Source organism: Rosa rugosa, chromosome 3 (assembly GCF_958449725.1).
Source record: "Rosa rugosa chromosome 3, drRosRugo1.1, whole genome shotgun sequence".
NCBI lineage: Eukaryota > Viridiplantae > Streptophyta > Magnoliopsida > Rosales > Rosaceae > Rosa > Rosa rugosa.
This window is the reverse complement of record NC_084822.1, coordinates 15,890,283-15,911,045: the sequence shown is the minus strand read 5'-3', so window position 1 is coordinate 15,911,045 and position 20,763 is coordinate 15,890,283. Positions and strand designations below refer to the sequence as shown.

At 36.4% G+C, this 20,763-nt stretch overlaps 2 protein-coding genes and 1 pseudogene across 2 annotated transcripts; all 3 read right to left on the bottom strand.

The window, feature by feature from the left end:
* Positions 1 to 550: 550 nt before the first annotated feature.
* On the bottom strand, positions 551 to 7,229 carry LOC133739682 (phenylalanine--tRNA ligase alpha subunit, cytoplasmic). The gene is given in 18 exon segments (XM_062167462.1): positions 551 to 855; positions 936 to 990; positions 1,117 to 1,242; positions 1,373 to 1,439; positions 1,553 to 1,624; positions 2,065 to 2,173; positions 2,682 to 2,778; positions 2,875 to 2,959; positions 3,038 to 3,114; positions 3,626 to 3,664; positions 3,768 to 3,805; positions 4,203 to 4,293; positions 5,000 to 5,092; positions 5,295 to 5,350; positions 5,698 to 5,757; positions 6,389 to 6,481; positions 6,570 to 6,692; positions 7,009 to 7,229. Coding segments are annotated over 18 exon segments (1,515 nt in total). The 5' UTR covers positions 7,183 to 7,229; the 3' UTR covers positions 551 to 795.
* Positions 7,230 to 9,096: 1,867 nt separating this feature from the next.
* LOC133737308 (bifunctional purple acid phosphatase 26-like) lies at positions 9,097 to 10,682 on the bottom strand. The gene is made up of 5 exons (XM_062164897.1): positions 10,526 to 10,682; positions 9,952 to 10,049; positions 9,707 to 9,828; positions 9,391 to 9,552; positions 9,097 to 9,195 (listed from the first exon to the last, which is right to left on the bottom strand). Exons 1-5 carry the CDS (start codon positions 10,680 to 10,682, stop codon positions 9,120 to 9,122), a joined length of 615 nt encoding a protein of 204 aa, XP_062020881.1. The 3' UTR covers positions 9,097 to 9,119.
* A 233-nt stretch (positions 10,683 to 10,915) lies between these two features.
* LOC133737307 (squalene monooxygenase SE1-like) lies at positions 10,916 to 13,413 on the bottom strand (annotated as a pseudogene).
* Between the last annotated feature and the right edge of the window lie 7,350 nt (positions 13,414 to 20,763).

Here is a 20,763-nt window from a genome sequence, read left to right as displayed (position 1 = left end):
TTTAGCCTGTCACATGCTTGTGCATTTTGTGTTGGAGCACAACATCTCCTGTCATATTGGAGACCGACTCCTCACTTGTGCAGCGACAAGTTTCAAGGCCGGTTGCAGCGAATCTGTCTACATTGGAGGCAGAATTTATGACGATATTGTGGACATGATAGCTTCATCTCCAAATATGAGGATGGCTCATACTAAGAGAGGTGGCAATTCGGTGGCTCACTTGGTGGCAGATCATGCCAAGACTTTACAGCAGGACAGTTTCTTCTTTTTCTACACCTGGCTTTCTTATGGCTGCTGCTGTTGCAGCTGACTCTAATGCAATGTAGTCTTTCTATAATTCAATAAAGGGATGACCTATTTTACTCAAAAACAAAAATTATCTCAAAAAACAAAAAATATATTACAGTGTGTTGTATCTCTTGAGCGGTGGGCCATTAACATTTCCACTCAAAAAAAAAAAAAAAGATTAGAAAAATAAAAAATAAAAAAATAAAGAAAGAAAGAAAAGGGAATGTGCAATAATTATGGATAAAAAAAAAAAGTGCAGTAATTAATTCCAATAGGGGATCACAAGCATCATCGATTTCACAATACTTTTGAAAAGAGTGAGTAAAATCCTTACAGATATAACATCACTTGTACATTACCTAACCACAAACCCTATCTAGCTCTTTTCTTTCTCAATTACTCAATCAGGTTAAATGGATAATTCAGTATGTTGAGAATAATACAATAACACAAATTTCAAATGGTTATGGAAATTCCAGTGTGCTATGGCTACTTATCGATCTTTTCTTAATCAGATTCTAATCCAATCCGACAGATGGGGTTTTTCTTGATGAGACCTAGATCGACCTGCAATTTAAAAACCACACAAATCAACATGAATGGCAAGTCAACAAACAATGTTCAATGTAGAACGTAAAAAGTGTTACCTTGTGCCCAAAAAGATCTCGAATGTTGTCAATGCCATAGAGAATCATGGTTGGTCTGGTTCAAATTCCATAAAGAGTGTCATTCATTGTGCCAAGCATAGTTGGGAGTTAGGATTGTTCCAGCCTATCCTCATAAATAAAATAGTACTCATAAAAACAGTAACTTATTAGTTATTCTCACCTTTCCAGGGAGAGGCCCCATGCAATAACACTGACATCTTCTGGGAGTCCCATAGGAAGCAACATTTCAGGCCGGAACATGCCAGAGTTTCCAATTTCTACATACTTGCCAAAGCCTTTATGATAACTGTAAGAAAGCATGAAAACTTATCAAACTTCAAAGTACCAAATACCCAACATGGAATAACATTTCAACATAAAAAATAAAAAATAAAAATATAAAATATAAAATATTGTGAAATTCATGAATATCTCACCCGAAAATCTCCATGCTAGGCTCAGTATATGGATTATAGGCTGGTTTGAATTTCAGATCGGACATGCCTGAAATATAAAAAAAAGAATTAGAAATGACGAGGCTCACAATTATAATACACAGATTCCAACATCACAAGCAAAAAACCAAGAGAATAACACAATGCCAGACAGTGTATTACCCAGCCGTGAGAAGAAGTCTTGGAGGACTCCTATCAAGTCGCCCAGAGTAAGCCCTCGATCACATATCAAACCTAAATCCAAAAACAAGAATTCAGGCAGAAGAGTGTTTATAAATGAGATCTATAACTTAGCAACAGCAGTGCAACATCGCTCTATAGCGTATCCTTTTACCCTTTAGGGTGCTAAGGACCAAGTGATGCAACATTGCTCTATAGCATATCCTTTACCCTTTGGTCGCCAAGGACCAAGTGATATTCGAACTGAAGATCCTACCCAATTAAGTAACTAACATTTTTTAATGCAACTAACTCAGAGACAGAGGCCTTGTAGTAGAAAAACTGAGCTTCACCAGGTTTCTTGGCTAACTAGATTATCTCAGGGCCAAATCAAGAATGAGCACTTCAATTAATTTAGTTCAGCTTTTATAGCAGAGCCAGAGATGAAGAGAATTATTGACCTAGTGAATGTCCATAGATATCTAACTCCATCATGAGATATAAACTAATAATACCTTCTATTTGGTGGAACTCTGCAAGATGTGTTCGATCTACTGCTTCATTTCTGAAAACACGATCTATAGAAAAGTACTTCTTGGGAGAGAAAGGTTTCTGTGCACAATCCTAATAAAGAATACATTTACAAATTGGAGTGAGTATGTGTGAGGAATTGAGATAAGTGGCAGTGTAGACAGAAACAATTTCACATAATGAAGTAACAAACAACATCAGAAGCAGTGTAGGCAAAAGAATAAAGAAATGTCTACTAAAACCTTAACAGTTGAAAATATACTGATAAGGCATAATGCACATACTGATGAGGCATAATGACTTGACAAACTATCAAACTAATCAACATAGATGACAAAACTCCATCTTCAAAAATGCTTGAAATAAAGGTAGCAGACAAAATAAGTATGCTCTTTAGTTACCAACACCAGAAAGGCATTTAAACCAAGGCAGCATTACATGAATAAAAAGGCTATGGCACGAGGTCAGAACAAGGAAAGAAGAGGAGATTTCAGAGATTAGATACGAAGCTAATGTAAAAGGTTAATTTTCATTAAAAAGCAGCAATCAATTGAACAATAAATATAAATATGAAGAGCATTAACAGTGAAAAAATATAGACCTGTGCTAGCTTGTAAAGCATCCTGGAGGAAACAGCAGTTGTGTGAGTCCGCAGAAGATTCTTATCAGCTTCCTCTCTTTTCCAATCATATCCATAACTGCAGGATAAAAAGGAAAGAAGAGAGATAAGAGAAATAATTAATTAATATCTTATGGGGTTAAAACATTACTGCGATTTGGTTTCAGTGTCATACCCCCTGGACTGATGACCACCAGACTCGTGTATACGCTTCACCCTCTCAACATAATCTTCAGGAAGGTCCTTTGTAGTTGAAGGAACTATAAAAGTACCAGATAATTATCAGTTGGAAGCTAGATACAGTAGCATTCATGATAAAGCAAAATGGACAACAAGACCTTTCAGGAAGAATGTATCATGTGAATCACGAGCAGGGTGTTGTTGCGGCTGGAAAAGAGCATCAAAGTTCCAGAAGCTGCAGTAACACATAATCAAGTAAGCAATTATTAGTGTCTCACACAGTCAACATTACTTACTAATTATCATGTATGCAATGTGCTGTAAGCGCTGAAGTTTCCTGAAAAAAGCAACTCTTTACAAATATAAGGAGAGAAAAAATCAAAAAAGAAGATTGAACTCAAAGTGTTACATCAAGTGAAAATATTTAGTTATGCATTTTCCTCGAGGGAGATTTTCTATTGTGTTAGAAGGAAAAGGAAATATTATAACCCTGTTTTCTAATGTCACACATCATGACTAATGCTGCATTCTTGATCATAGGAATCTAACGTCTCATGCTTTGGAAGCAAAAACCTATAATAGAGCTCCTGAATCAATCTCTCATTATTTCCAATTTCTAAAACTACTTCTAGATTCTACCATTTCCATCAAATGTTCAGAAGGAGCTCCACCTTTCCAAAGCTATAAGCAAATAATTCAAATTTCATAGAACAAGAGGTGCTGGCTAAAAGACCAGATAGACCCACCTGCTCTCGACATAGTTATTAGTGGGCATCTCTCCAAACCTGTAGTCAGTAGAAAACATGATGCAAAAATGTCAGACTACAGGATTTCTCCAAAAGTCATCAATATGAACAGGGAACATGAGGACATAGATTTGAGTCTTACCCCATTTAAAGGAAAATGTCCTTCAATTGCTTCCGTACCTGAAAATTGGCAGATTCAGCTTCAGCAATGCCATTAAAAAAAAATAGCTTTAAACACTGTGCTTATATAGAATATAGATTATGTAACATAGTTCTCATTTAAGAAAGAAATTTTCTGTATACAGCAACAGCTCAACTTCAGCACCAGGAGACAGTGGGATGAATTATTAGGTTGTCAACTAAAGGACAAGAATCACCAAATTTGCATGTCATTATAAATCTAACATATCTAACTTTATTAGTTATTACACTGTTTCTCTATAATAATGTTATGTTATGTGCTTGTATTCTGTGATCTTTGAATGCATGAAATTTCTTCCGAGGACAGATATATTGATTTATGCAACTTGATACAAACCATCTATCTAAAAACAAATACTAAAAATTATATCCTTGCCTTCAGCAGTGGATGAAGACAACCACGTTCAGTAGGCGCACCTTTAGCGTTCAAGTTAAAGTCTTTGTACTCCAGATCTTTCCAATCACCGCTACATTAGATACAATCATTAAATCTATCAGACAGTCAAATGGCACAATGGATACAATCACAGAATCCACAAAAGGATAACAGACATATATAGTCCATACTGTAGACACCATCAACATCGAAGAAACTGTATAAATTATAAGAATACTATCATCGACGAGAAGACACATGCACCAGGAGAGAGATAACAACAAAAGCAAAGTGCTTTTAGTACTGGCCCCAAGTTTCTTTTGTAACAAGAATCCCAAACCCATTCTACAGACAGGGCTCGAAACTGGGAACTGGCAAGGTGAAAAATCAAAGCCATTATTCACTAGGATTTGATGGTAAATTTTTCCAGTGATAGTAAATATATTCTAGATAATGATTTGTTTTTAAAAGTTTAGAATAAAACTACGGGTAATAGTAGTCGCAAACAATCTTAGCTGTATTGTTCTGAACTGGAAGATCAAAAATTTCAATTACGAAATTATGCATATAACATGTTATTAAAGTCATTTACTCCAATGTATCATGTCCAAATGTCCCAAGAATTGTATATCTAAATCCTCTAGCACATACCCTGTGTTGGTGATTCTAAGTATTAATAACTTACTATGCTTCAGAGAACTTTAGCATTGAACCCATCCTCTAATTGTTGTCACCAATAATACTCAACCTGAACTAAATTTCCATATTAAGTGCCACATGTGTAAGCATGTACATACCTCTGCAGCATATCTCGAGTCAAATCTGTAGCAACTTTCTTTCTCTGAGGAGCATAATTGAGACCTCTTCTTACTGAAAAGCCTTTCTTCACTCTATGATCCAAGCATACAAATTTACAAATTTTAACGTTAGTTATATTCTCAATATAGATTCCAAATTTGCAGGTAGCAGAAGAAATTTTTCTTGCATAAACTAACTACCAAGGTCAAAGAATTAATTCCTCTGAAATAGAGAAATAAAAAAATAACAAGGGAAATACATAAGCAAAGGACATGGATAGAATCTGATGCTTACTGTAGAGAAATAAGCTTTCTTTTGGTGAGAGCCTTGATGTCATCTTGGCTGATGTCCTGAATTTCCTGAGTTAATGAGGGGAGAAAGAAAAATCAATGAGAAAAGGAACACAGTGTGAAGAACGAGAACTGTGCATCAGATAATAGAAATATAGAATTGTATTAAAAACACTATCCACAATAAAACACAATGCTACCAGCTCATTTATATATAATAAGGCTGCAAACACTACCATTTGATTTTTCATAACAATCAGCTGTTTTCTATTTGATAAGGCATCATGACAATCCTCATAATATCATAATGGGCTTTTGAAGCTTGGAGCTTAACATATACATAAGTCACACGTGTACATATTAATGACATCATATGTGATATTGTCAATATTGTATACATCTTGTACCTTTGCGTCCTGTATCCGTAGAAGCAAAGTTTGGACCTTGTCATTATCCACATGTTGGATCTACAGCAAGCACAAGGAGAATATTATGATAAAAAAAATTGAAGTAATAGAAAGACAAAAATGAAACAAAACATGACAACAGATAGTGCCACCGAACATTTGAACAATATTTGTGGAATCAAATACACCAGAATCTCTAACATCAAAAAATAAAATAAAATAACACAGATAGAAGGAGAATGAAGCCGACCCAACATAAAATAAGAAAAATGAATGATTAAAAATACCAATGAAACCACACAATAAACTCAGCAGCAACAGAGAGAAAAATTAATACAAAATAGAAACAGTTATTAGATTTTGCAAATATCAGATTTTAGTTTGTTTTTCCTAATGCCAAGTTCTTTGGGTGGATCTTCATCAATCAACATGAGGGACTCCTGAAATTAGAGGATGAAGTATATATTCCAAGAGCTCCAAGTCAAAAAATAAAAAAAATCTTCATTCTTTCTAAGCAAACACATAAAAGTATCACCCATCATCCTATATAAAGAAGGCCAACTTCTGTTAATAAATTGAAACACATCACTGGATTAGGTTTAATTCCATGAAATTCATAGCCTCTACATGCCGTACAAAAAAGAATGTAAAAGATACTAATGTGCAGTGAGATTTCTGAGTAAGAGGTTACCTTTCTGGTCACTAGTTGCTTTCCAAAGTCCACCCATTTATTCTTTGCAGCCTGGGCGCAAGCTATTTTGAAAATCGATGCATCAAACTTTTTCTGCATTAAAACATCCCACCTTCAAATACCAGCACATCACTCACTACATAAAAACCACAAGCACGGGAAGAATGCATAGAAGCATTACCTGCAATTCATCTTTCGTGATGCCCTCATGCGGTATGGACAGGAAGAGCCGCACTTCTGGCGTTCCATGAACAGCATATGTCTTCCCTTCCTCGGTGAGCAACCATGTCTCCTTTGTAATCTCCTGCGAATCGACAAGTAGCACGAAGTAATCAACACACCATTACACAATCCAGGATTAGTTAAATTACTTCAGTAAAACAGAAACGCTAACATTTAACCCGACGACGAATCGGAAATTGGATTAATCTATAACCAAATTTCATCGTGCATTGTCTGTGTGCCTAATTCTAACAAGTTTGTGAATCCAGTAGCGAAGTTAAAGCCACACAAGAAATTGAACATGAACAAGTTGAAATCTCTGTTGAAGAAAATCAAACTCTTCGTTCACATTCAGAGTTGAAGCATGAGAGTAGGAGGTTAGGGAAGTTGAAGAGTACCTGAGAGTCAACGTATCTGTGACCAGTGAGACTCTTAATAGCATTGGCGATGTCGTCGTGGTTGAGTTTGGCTTGGGCTGCGAACAGATGAGAGTCCGAGATATCGGAGTTGTTCTCTAGATATCGGAGCACGGCCTCCTCCGCCTTCGCTCTTTTGGGGTCTGAATCCGCCATCGCCTCCGTTCTCCTTTGTTCTCTCTCTCTCACAATCCGTTGTGAATTCGGGGTTTTATACCTGGGTTCAGGGTTCACGCTAACTGGGCCGGGTCATGGGGCGGGTATGGGCTTCGGTTTGCCCTGCTCATCGATTTCTTTTTGTTTTTTCATTCCAACCACTAGGGCCTACCCTACATGAGACTAGGTGACTAACCACCTTATTCTCCAAGAATGCAATTTATATGGGATTCCATTAGTGTAAAATTTTCGATTTCGAGTGGCTGATGAGATGTGATGTGATGTGATTTGTTAGTTAGTTATCGTAACTAACACTATCAAGGTCACGAATTCAAGTCCCACTGATATCAGAGATGAATAAGGTGAGATGAGTAAGAGTGAATAATTTTTCTTATTCGAGCAAACGAGTTGAGTATGGATCCAATGTATTCAATTCGTTTTCGCACGAGCTTGGACGTCTTTATATTTCGTCCATTGATGTTTGAGCTTAACTGTAGTTGTATATGTTGAACAACATAAGAAATTATAACGAATGATTAAAATATATGTATCTACATATCTATCGGAACTTTAAAAAATGAATCGAAAACCCAATGGAAAATATATATTTTTTTTAAAAAGCCAATTTATTGGAATTACATATAAATACATATGAATGTTAACTTCATCTACATCCAACAAGAGACTCTAAGTGGTTGAAAAGTCACTCGCTGATTTACGAAAGTACAATAATCAGACCAAGACATATGACTCATATAGTATAAATTGTAGTGGTGAACATAATAATCATAAATCTTTTTAGAGCTACTGACTGATTCTCCTATAAGGGAATTTTTAATCTCTTTATAGTATTGAAGTGAATGAGTTATTTTTTGAAATTGCTTCATCATGAATTCTCCTTGCCCTGATTCGTCTTTAGGAAATTTCTCCTCACCTAGATTCCACTCCTCACTCGGATTTCCCTCAAAGGGAATACTTGTAACCTAAACTTATTATGAGGAGATCTCTCCTCACACATATTTGCATTTAGAGAATTACTTTTCACCCAGAATCGCCTTGAGGGTGTTTCTTCTCACCCAAATTCAACTTGAGGGGATTTTTCCTTACCCAGATTCGCCTTGAGAAGATCTCTCTTCACACAAATTTGCATTTAGAGAATTACTGAATTTTTTTATTATTTTTTGTTGTTTACATCAGATTTTACAGATATTTCTTCATTTTATCGGGGATATATCCCACATATCTAATATATCGGAGATATTTGACGATATCGTAAAAATTCCGCAGAAACAGTGGAAGATAAGATATTTTCCCCTTATGATATATCGGTCCCTCCAAAAAGGGAGACATCGAGGAATATATCAGAAATATCGCAGATATTTCAATCCTTGCTTATAAGTTATAACAAACAGTACTTAGCCTAGTATTAATATTTTTCTTGATTGATATCTTAATTTCGGCTCTCCTCCTTTGTTGACTAAAAGAATAGACCCTTCACCTTCTTCCATTTTTCTGAGACAACTTTAGATGTGAGAGAGAGAAAAAATACAAGATAAAAAGAGTGACTGGTGCGAGATTTGCTTCCTTCCCATGCCTTCCATTACACCAAACCGGTGATACCGGTAGTACAATATCGAAAGGGTCTTTCTAAATGTACCCAGCATATTTCTATGTAGACCCAGCAAATTTATTTGTTTATAAATATTTCTAATTAAACCACCTAAATTCCCATACTAACCTTTTCTTGTACCCAGCTAAAAAATTAATGATCATAATATTTATTCAATATATACGAAGTTCAGACGACGATAAGAAATTCTTTTAAATCACTAAAAAATCCAATCTAATATTTCCCAGTCTTTGCCCTCCCTCTCGTTGAAATTATATCAAGCCATTGTTACTGGTGGTGTCTCCGTGTCTGATTCCTTATTGAGCTTTCAATAAGCTGCAACTGGATCAATATATTTCCTAGCATAATGCTTCTTCAGTTTTCGCCTTCTGTGATTTGTACCCCTGCATTTCCAAAACTCAAGTATGTCATGTAAATTATAATCATCAGCTCCTAAATTTCATAAATAGCCCAAGTTGTGTAACAAATAAACTGTGCATTGCCGAATCATCAAGTTGAATTGGGTGTAGTAGGGATACAGAATACAGGCATTTCATGCTACTTTTGCACCAGAAATAAAAAAGCATGACTACACTCACCAGTACTGGTTATGCAATACAAATGCGTCAGTTGCCATTTTCTTCCCGTCATCATTGCGGTTCCAGTGGTAAAGTGCATGCGTCCGGTTATGAATCTCCAGTGTCGAATGCCCATAGCTCGCTTCTCGGAATGCAGAATATTCTGGTTGTGGATCTCTAAACCTATAGAAACCATGTAACAGTACTTATTAGACAAGAATTAGAGTGCTATACGAGAACTTCATAAAGAGTGAGTAAGTAATCATGGTGAAGTTTGCCTCATCTTTACTTATTAGAGCAAACATGAACTGTAATTAAAGAACTATAACTAGCTTACCTTCCAGCAAGACCTTCTTGGTTCCCTCCATCTCCAACAGTTATGTAGACAGGAGCCGACTTGTCTGGTATGGGGTACTGGTAACCACTTGTTACGTTGTAGTGTATATTTGAGATTCTATACTGCAGAGAATGGAAAGGACAAAAGAACATGAATCTCATTCATTATGAAGATGAATAGATTATTTGACCCCATAAAAGATTGTACATTGAGATGACTGGAAAATAAGGGTAAAGAAAGCATACTGATCTTTCATATGCATGGACATGGCCAGCAAACACTACATCAACTCTGTAATGAACAAACCAACTCTCACCTCCTACTTCTTCGATTGCCAAGAAATCTGATCGTAGCATGAAATAAATTAGATTAATTTGATTGACAATTTAACAATATAACAATATAGTTGAATTGGGTGCATGTAGTAGGCCGCCACCGATGGATTCCTCAAGACTTCGCTGCCAAACGTGGCCTTTGTTTATTTGCTGGGTACAAGATAAGGGCAGTTTGGGAAATTAGGTGGTTTAATTAAAAATATTTATAAATAAATAAATTTGCTGGGTCTACATAGAAATTTGCTGGGTACATTTAGAAAGACCCTATCGATAAAGTCTTATATAGTACGTGAATTGGGCAAGAGAAGATCAGTCATGCATGGACCTCTTTGGGATTGTCGAATCAAACTTCTTTAGAAGTCATTGTGAGATTAATTATATATGTGATATTAACTCCTCTATAAAGGCAATTCTTCTGTGACTGCTAATTAATCTGGGGCAAGCACCAACCCACAATCCCCAAAAAAAGGCACCGCAAACCCACCTTCTTTGACGCATGAATAACTCTCTCTGGAGTATGACGAACAATTCACTATTTTGACGTTCCTTGACACCCAAGGCACAACCCTTGGATTGTTGAGCTTTGATGGCATCTCCTCGATCTGTTTGGATGCCTTTAGATAAACTACAAATGACACCATGCGTGAAGAATGTTTCGGGTCATGCCTCTTTAGGGATGGTTTGGCTGGAATACTGGGTGCTATGTTCTAGTTTTTCAAACACCTCCATCGATTTCTCTCCGAGTTTATTTCCTTTGTATTTGAATGTGGCACAGCAAAAAATTTCTGTGTTAGAATTACTTTCTCCCGAGTGTGAATAACGACTCTTCCAGAATAAAATCTTAGTTTACTCGTGCAAAGCCAGTGGCCGAAATTTAAGTGTAATATTTATCAAATGACATAGTTTTGTACAAAATTAATATAACGGGAAACCTAGCTTTGTTCGAAGAAATCCTAAAAGAATAAAGAACAAAATCTGCTTTCTATATCCCCAATCTTGATCTCTACTTTCTGGGTGGAACTAGTGCTGCTGATCTTTTTTCATTTGAAACACTTTGGTTCATCAAATCAATAAAATAAAAAAATCTCTACAAAGTTTTCTTTACTGTAGATATAGTCATATACTAGTTTCCATTTCTTCAATGAAGAGGAGGAGCTCTGTAATATGCTGGTACTGTGGCAGGAAAAAACATCTGTCTAAATCCTTCGCCCTTTATAATGGGGGAATATGATGCCTGATGCACTCTGAAAAACCAGAAAAATATGTATGAGCAGCCAGTTACGTGTACATGGACATTTGTAATTGACAAACATGTTGATAACAAAGTTGTGGAAATATTTTTGTTGACATACCAAGGTCAATCGAAACCCAAGCCACATGCGTTTAGGTGAAGGGAATGGAAGCATTAAGCGGTCAACACCATAGACGGCAACAGCAAAGAAATGGAGAAACAAGTTTAGTGGACGAGGGTTAAGACCAGAGAGAAGGGATATTTTGGTCCATATGAACAGATGCCTCCAAGGCTCAAATAGCCGTAACATGCTTCACGCATTTCCTGTCTTGCTGGGTCTGGTGATGCACAAAACACCTTGTACAAAGCACCTGCCAATGCGTTTATGGTGGATGACACAGGCTGCAATGAATACCAAGCACAATATCAGCAAAGCAGAAATCACAAACAATGCCACATTGGAGCATAAAATAGCATAAGAATCTCAAATGTGGCTTTACCTTACGCAGTGTATAAAATGATTCAAGGTAATTACACAAAGCAGGTGCATCATTGAGAACACATAGGGGTCTAAGAAGATCACGGAGAAGAACTATGTCTGAAAGAGCCAGAGTCATACCTCCTCCGGTTAAAGGATGTCTCATGTTGAATGAATCACCCAATAAAATTGCACCAGGAGTGGGAAGAGGATTAGCAGCCATGCTTTTGTTTTGCATGGATCTGATATTTCTCTTGTTGACAGCGGCCATAAAAGCATTGTACAGTTGTGGGGGGAACCTGAAATACAAAGTAGTCCTCAAATTTAGTTCAGTTCAGATGGATATGCGTATCAAGTGAGAACTAAACTGAAGAAAACTACATATGCATACCTGAGGAGCCACTACAGTCTTTAGATAATCAACCATTTCACCATTAGCTATTGAAGGTACTTTTGTTGCAGGTATACCTCAGTGGAACTGATAGGATAAAAACAGGATGGGTGAAGGGTCTCCCAAAATTACATGTCCATGATTTGCGTGTGGAAGCTCACAGTTCTCCAAGATCAAAAGAAACAAAACAAGAGGGGCTTTCATCCTGCAGCCAAAACAAATAACTCAGTTGGTTTCATGAAAGAACAAACAATCCTGTGATAAAATTGAGTTCAAATTGTTAACATTCCCAAGGATGTCAGCTCATTGTTACCTTTGGTGCACTGAGAGATTTGAGCAGATTTGAAAAGCAGCCATCACACACTATTATTAGTGGAGCATATGTTCTCATGTAGTCCTCTCCAGCCTTGTTCTTGTAAATGACTCTTTTGATAGTGCCCTTTTCCTCGATTAGTGTTGTCACAGATCCTTGTTCCAATTTTACACTGCAATGAAATCCATGGGACATGAGTAAACGATTGAAACTTGAAACAGACACCAAAGTAATCACATAGAACAAATCTGAAGAATCTTGTAACAAACTTAAAGGGAAATGAGAATTACTTTGAAAGGATTGCAGCTTTTTCACGCATTCTCTGAATAAAACGACCGTTGTGGAAACTCCTCCCAGCCACATTTGAACTATATTTTTTCAAGGGATAAGAATGTAGTATCCTTTTTGTAAAGAGCATAACCAAACACCTTCTGGGCATCAATAGCCTTATTTGCACAATATGCAGCCACAAATAGATATTGTTGATTAAAAATCAACGTCTGCTGACTTCACTAATAAGAGCAGCAACTATGGAAAACTATTGCAAGAACAATAAAGGAGCTCCATTGCTTACCCTCAAGACCCAATTCAATCAATTTGAGATAACCACCAGGCTGCAACAGCTCACCAAAAATACTATCCGGCTCAGTCAAGTCTCTTTCGATGACATGTACACGGCGTCCTTCCTGTAACAATAAGCAAAACATATGGTTAAGTCAAAACCCACAAATTAAAGATCAAGCTAGCACTGCAGCGAAAGCTGAAATCTAAACTTGCCACTTTAGGCAATGCCTCTGTAATCACATACTCTACTCCTTAAGCCTTCTCAAATACTACTTACAGCATCTCGATACTCCTTTCTTCCCCAGCCCCTTGCACTTTAACAGGAGCAGGGAAGGCACCGTATACTGCAACTGCGCATGTTCATTGGATAAGACACGTAGGGGGAAGCTTGTCATTCAGTGATGCTAGGAATGAATTCATAAGACACGAAACTGATGTGCTGCACTACTTTGACATAGACATACTCTTCTCTTAATAATAGTATAGATTCTACTGATGTTCATATATTTTCTTGATATTTAAACTTTTGAATTTGGCTGACAAAGAAAATGTTATTTACCTGGCATCCCTTCTACATTTCTTGTTATATTTTCTTAGTGTCTTTCACTTATATTCTATTATCATGACAAAAAATAATTTAAAACTAACTCTCTCTCTCTCTCTCTCTCTCTCTATGTATATACACACACACACGTACAATCGCTGGATATATGTATTTGGATTTGAAGGGAGAACAAATCGCTAACCCGATGAGAAAAGAAAAGAAAGAAAAATGTCATCATTCCTTGTTTCTTCGCCAGCAGCAGAAACTGTAGTGGATATCGAAGAGCTCCTGAAGCAGATTCTTATATCGGATCTTTATGTAAGATCAAATATGGACATAACACATATCATCATAAAGTAATTGATGATTAGCTTAATATCAATCCTAGTTTAACATGGATACAAACAGTAAATCAATACTAGTAACTTAATGAATAGTGTATCAATTCATTAAGGATAGTAATCCATTGCTTAGTCTACAAGAAAGGCTACAAGTTGTGATACATTAGGAATCTAACAGTGAAACCTAAACCGACAAGGAATGCTTTAATGGGAAGCTTCTTGAGGTTTAAGTCTCATATATATACAGATGAATTGGTCCCTGATTACTACCACGACTATTGCATAAGTTCTGTCCATTGAGAAGCAAGTTGGTAAGTAACAGAAGACTATATTCAGTGATCGAGTTAAGCAGTTGCATAAGATGGAATCCATGACTGTTATTGCTGAAGGTAAGCCTTAATCCTATTATGATTGTTGTGCATATGTTGTGAGCATGTAACTATGGTTTTACAATTGGTATCAGAGCATAGGCTCACAAATATGAAAAATCGTTTTAGGGTTTTGAAAAACAAACATAAAATTTTTTAAGAGTTTTTTGCTTTACGGGTCAAGTAATTGATCAGGTTACTGACCAAGTCACTGGTCATGTAACTGGTCAGGTATCTGACCAAGTAAGTAACTGACCAGGTAACTGACCAAGTAACTGGTCAGGTACCTGATCAAGGTAAGTTACTTAAGTCGACTGCTGCATCTGGTTAATTATAAAATTCACGCTTCCGCTATGATTTTTTAGCAGCAAATTGGGGAAAAAGCAAAAACAGGTTTTTCTGTGAAAATTGTTTTCGATTCATAGCATGATAATTAAGTTTTGATTGTGCTCAAGAACCCTAGTTGCATTCCCGGCGTGCGTTAGGCTAGAGTAGATGGTGACCGGATGAAATTTACAATTTCTTGATTATTCTGTGGTTTCTTGGAATCGAATCAATTTTGGTTATGCTTGAATATGCATGTTGAATTGATTGATGATATGGTATTGTATCTGTGATTGTGTAAAATTGTATGAAGAACAGAAATCTCCCAGATTTTGTTTACACGTTAAAGTTGACAGATACAAGAGCTTAATTTTCTTACAAGGATGAATCTGGATAGAATGTAAAGTAAAAGAGCTCATATGTTTTGTGGTTTTCTGTTGGCACAAGTGATTATGATGCACAAAGCATCCTTCATTGATGTTGGCAGAAAACATTGATCAGGTACGTGTAACTGGTCAAGTAACTGACCAAGTAACTGTATCTGATCGAGTAACAAAACTGAAATTGTGTTTTGTGTTTTAAAACTACGCTTCAATTTTATCTTCCAAAGAAGTGGTCAAGTGTGGTTTTAGAATACAAAACAGCAGTATGCATGCTTGATGAAAATAAATTCGGATACTTAGAAATTTTTCTTCTGTCTAAAGATGTGGATAAATTTCTTTGGATAACTTGTTTTCATTGAACATGGCATATTGATAAAGAACTCCAGGATATTAAGTTTCTGCTCAAAAGTGATGCTTAATATTGTTTTTGTTATGGACTGACATGAATGCAAGTATGGTTGTTTAGGTTTTCTGTATGTTCTTGTTTTGGTTACTTAAAGCTAAATAAAACACAGAAAACTTAAATATATTTTCTTTACAAACTGAGAACTCACTCGAATTTTTGTTTTGCTCCTTAGGTAACTCTTACATGAACTTGAACAGTGTCTTGATGTTAACTGGAACCAACTATAGAGCTTGGCTAGACTCTGTGGAAAATTATATGGGAATGCATGAGAACATAGACTACTGCTTTACTGAGGATAAGCCTGAAGAGTTAAATGAAAAGAGCACCAAGAAAGATACTGACCTTTACAAGAAGTGGCATAGATCCAATAGAATGGCTAAGAACCTCATCAGAACATCTATGTCTAAGACTGTCAGGGGAAGTATAGAAGAGCCTGAGCTAGCATCAGATTTTCTGGAACTCATAGGTGCTAAGTTTAAAGAAAGTGAAAAAGCAGAAGCAGCTAGGCTAACCAAGGAGTTTCATGATTTGAAGTACATGGGTTCAGGGGGAGTTAGAGAACATATTATGAAGATGATCAATATAAATGGCAGACTCAGGGAACTCTTAATGGGGGTTAGGGATGAGCAAGTAGTGCATTATGCACTACATTCCTTGCCTAACAGTTTTAGTCATCTTAGGACCAGTTACAACTCTCAAAAGGGAAACTGGACTCTAGATGAACTTATATCCATCTGTGTGGATGAGGAATCTAGGATCAAGGAAGAAAAGGAACCTGCTACAACCATTAACCTCATTGAGAAGCCTAAAAGGAAAAAGCCCCAGAATAAGCTCAAGCCTACCAAAGCCATAACTAAGAGTTCAACAGCTGTAGTGGCCAAGGAAAACAGGCCATTCAGGTTCAAGTGCTACTTTTGCAAAAGAGTAGGACACATGAAAAAGGACTGCACTGGCTATAAGAACTGGTTAGCCAAAAAGGGTAAGATTTTTTCTAATACAGTTTTTTCCTTAGAAATTAATCTTATAAATGTTGAACCACAGTCTTGGTGGATAGATTCAGGCTCACCTATTCATATTACTAATTCTTTGCAGGGATTCATAAGGAGGAGAATCCCAAAAAGTGATGAAGTGAACCTGTGTGTAGGAAATGGCATGAGAGTAGCAGTCAAGGCTATTGGAACCTTAAAGCTCGATTTAGGATTAGGAAAATTATTAGTTCTGGACAATGTTTTTTATGTACCTTCCATGAGAAGGAATTTGGTTTCAGTTTCTCTTTTAGTAAAATCTGGTTGTAGACTTGTTATGGATAGTAATGGAATTCTTATTTCTAAAAATTCTGTTCAAATTGGTTCTGGTGTTATTATGAATGATTATTTACAGTTAAATTGTTCAATGGCTCAACAAGAAATTTTACTTGTTGAAAATAACACTAACAGTACTAGCACTTTAACAGGTGTTAAAAGAACCAAACTAAATGAAAAGTCTGCATTTTTATGGCATAGAAGACTCGGCCATGTTTCAAAAGAGAGACTGAAAATTTTGGTGAAAAACAACATCCTAAATGAACTTGATTTTTCTGATCTAACAGACTGTGTTGAATGCTTTAAGGGAAAAATAACTAATACTAGAAAGAAGACTGCATATAGAAGCCAAAATTTATTAGAACTCATACACACTGATATATGTGGACCATTTAGGCATCAAACTATCTGTGGAAATGTGTATTTTATCACATTCATTGATGACTTTTCTAGATACAGTTATATTTATCTACTTTCAGAAAAGGCACAAGCATTGAAAGCCTTTCAAATCTTTAAGTCTGAAGTAGAAAATCAACTAGAAAAGAAAATCAAAACAGTAAGATCAGATAGAGGAGGTGAGTTCTATGGCAAGTACACTGAATCCGGCCAACAAAAGGGTCCATTTGCCTTGTTTTTACAAGACAATGGAATTAAAGCTCAATATACAACACCCTATAACCCACAACAGAATGGTGTTGCAGAGAGAAAGAATAGGACTCTTTTGAACATGGTTAGATGCATGATGTGTACAACAGGTTTGCCTAAATTTCTGTGGGGTGAGGCTTTAAAAACTGCAAATTATATTTGCAACAGAACACCTAGCAAAGCCATAGAAAATACTGCTTTTGAGCTTTGGTGTGGCAGAAAACCTAGTCTTCATCACTGCCATGTTTGGGGATGTCATGCAGAAGCTAGGATTTATAATCCAAGCTTGAATAAACTTGATCCTAAGACAGTTAGTTGCTATTTTATAGGTTATCCAGATAAATCTAAAGGCTATAAATTATATTCTGCTTATCATTCACCTAGAATTTTTGAAACACATCAAGTAAAGTTTCTAAGTGAAAAAGTTCACAATACAAACCTTGAGGATTTATCCTCAGATTTTGAGGAAATTGTGTCGGATGAGAATATAAGCGTAGCATTGCCTTTAGAACAAGAAGTAACTGATCAAGTCACTGGTCGAGTAACTGACCAAGTAACTGATCACGTACCTATAACTAGTCAAGCAACTGACCATGTCACTGGACAAGTCACTGACCATGTAACTGGTCAAGTATCTGACCAAGTCACTGGTCGAGTACCTGTAACTAGTCATGTCACTGACCAAGTAACTGGTCAAGTACCTGTCACTGGTCATGTCACTGACCATGTAATTGACCAAGTAACTGTCACTGGTCAGGTAACTGACCACGTAACTGACAACCCTCAGCCTAGAAGATCACAGCGAGCAAGAAAACCAACTTATGGGGGGGAAGATAGTGACTACATTGTTTATCTGCAAGAAGCAGAAATTGAAATAGATTGTGCAGAGGACAATGATCCAACTACTTTTAACCAGGCTATTGAAAGTAATGAATCTCACCAATGGCAGCTAGCAATGGAAGCAGAAATTGATTCCATGAGCCAAAATGCAGTTTGGGAATTAGTTGAACCTGACCCTAATCAGAAACCTATAGGTTGTAAATGGGTTTTCAAAACCAAAAGAGATGCAAATGGCAATGTAGAGAGACATAAAGCAAGATTAGTTGCCAAGGGTTTTACACAGAAGGAGGGCATTGATTTTACTGAGACTTTTTCTCCAGTTTCTACAAAAGACTCGTTTAGGATAATCATGGCTTTAGTGGCTCACTTTGATATGGAGCTACACCAAATGGATGTTAAGACAGCCTTTTTGAATGGTGAACTAGATGAAGTGATTTATATGAAGCAGCCAGAAGGTTTTGTGCAAGCTGGAAGTGAAAACTTAGTATGCAGGTTAAGAAAATCAATTTATGGCCTTAAACAAGCTTCTAGACAGTGGTACAAGAAATTTGATTCTGTGATTTCTACTTTTGGATTTACAGAGAATCTTGTTGATGAGTGTGTTTACTTGAAGACAGTTGGGAACAATTTTATTTTCCTAGTACTCTATGTCGATGATATACTTTTGGCTAGCAGTAACATCAAACTGCTTAAAGACACCAAGAGCTTTCTGTCAAAGAATTTTGACATGAAAGACTTAGGAGAAGCATCCTATGTACTAGGCATTGAGATTAAAAGAGATAGAGCACAGAGACTACTTGGTTTGTCTCAACAGAATTATGTTACCAAAATTCTAAAGAGATTTGGTATGGAGAAGTGTGCAACTGGAGAAGTCCCCATGTCCAAAGGAGATAAACTAACCAAGAAGCAAAGTTCCAAAAGTGATGTTGTGAAAGAAAATATGGAGTCAAAGCCTTATGCTAGACTTGTAGGAAGTCTCATGTATGCACAAGTCTGCACTAGGCCAGACTTGTCTTTTGCAGTAGGGATTTTATCAAGATTTCAGTCTAATCCAAGCCATGAACATTGGGTAGCTGGGAAGAAAGTGTTGAGATACCTGCAGAAAACTAAAAGTCACATGCTAGTTTATAGGCAAGTGGAGGATCTGAACCTCGTTGGATTTTCAGATTCTGATTTCGCAGGGAATTATCCAGACTCCAAGAAGTCAACTTGTGGATACGTGTATATGCTAGCAGGAGGTGCAGTTGCTTGGAAAACCATGAAGCAAACTCTAGTTTCAACCTCCACCATGCAAGCTGAATTTATTGCAGTATATGAAACTGTGTGTGAAGGACTTTGGATCAGGAATTTCTTGATGCAGACCAAAGTGTTAAGTCACATTGTGGCAGACACACTTGTGATTTATTGCGATAATGAAGCTGCAGTTTTCTTTAGCAAGAACAGTAAAAGATCAAATAATTCTAAGCATATTGATTTAAAGTATTACAGTGTTAGAGAAAGGGTTAAGCATGGTGAGATAGCTGTTTTGAGCATTGACACGAATTCACAGCTAGCAGACCCCTTCACCAAGGCATTGTCAGTAGCAGCATTCCAGAAGCATACAGCCAACATTGGAGTTTTAGCTAGTCTAGATGCTTAGGTTCAGTAGAGAGTTAATCCAGTTGGAGCAATTTAAATTTCTAAGGTTTTTGAGTTCTTGTATTTTTTAGTTGTGGTCTTTTGACTTTATTTATCACAACTTGTTTGTAATGACAGATTTTATTATTATCAATAAACTTTTGAGGTATTTCCAGTTATGATTTTGCTGCAGCTTTATTGTTTTATTTTGGAAATTATCATCTTGTTTTGAATATCATACTTGCTATCAGATGACTTAAATCATGTGAAGCATGATGTTAAGGTTCAAGCAATATTTTTTAAGCCATCAGTGTTCAGTGAATTTGCTTGAGTTTCTGGTTTTGGAAACATAAAGTAGGACCTAATATATGTTTACTTGTTGATACACATTAACATATATTGTATCACTTCTGGTTGAACATATGTGGACTGCAGAAGCTTGTGTTAGTGGTTTTGAAACTCTGCATTTTTGTTAAAATGTATACTGTTTCTTGCTCTGCATAAGTAACTGTGATCTGACCATGTTGGAATGGATTTTCGATTTGAGTTTGTTATCTGGCGCGCACTTCAGTAAGTTAAGTAGGTTTTGATGTTCTCTGGTGCAAATCATCGAGCATGATATGTGTGAGTCCAAGGGGGAGATTGTAAGATCAAATATGGACATAACACATATCATCATAAAGTAATTGATGATTAGCTTAATATCAATCCTAGTTTAACATGGATACAAACAGTAAATCAATACTAGTAACTTAATGAATAGTGTATCAATTCATTAAGGATAGTAATCCATTGCTTAGTCTACAAGAAAGGCTACAAGTTGTGATACATTAGGAATCTAACAGTGAAACCTAAACCGACAAGGAATGCTTTAATGGGAAGCTTCTTGAGGTTTAAGTCTCATATATATACAGATGAATTGGTCCCTGATTACTACCACGACTATTGCATAAGTTCTGTCCATTGAGAAGCAAGT

Coding starts and splice junctions, on each gene's coding strand:
- LOC133737308 (XM_062164897.1), bottom strand. CDS start 10,682: ATGGTGTCATTTGTAGTTTATCTAAAGGCATCCAAACAGATCGAGGAG. Junction 9,553..9,706: donor CAAGAAGGTCTTGCTGGAAG/GTAAGCTAGTTA, acceptor TGGTTTCTATAG/GTTTAGAGATCCACAACCAG. Junction 9,196..9,390: donor GTATTGCATAACCAGTACTG/GTGAGTGTAGTC, acceptor TTGGAAATGCAG/GGGTACAAATCACAGAAGGC.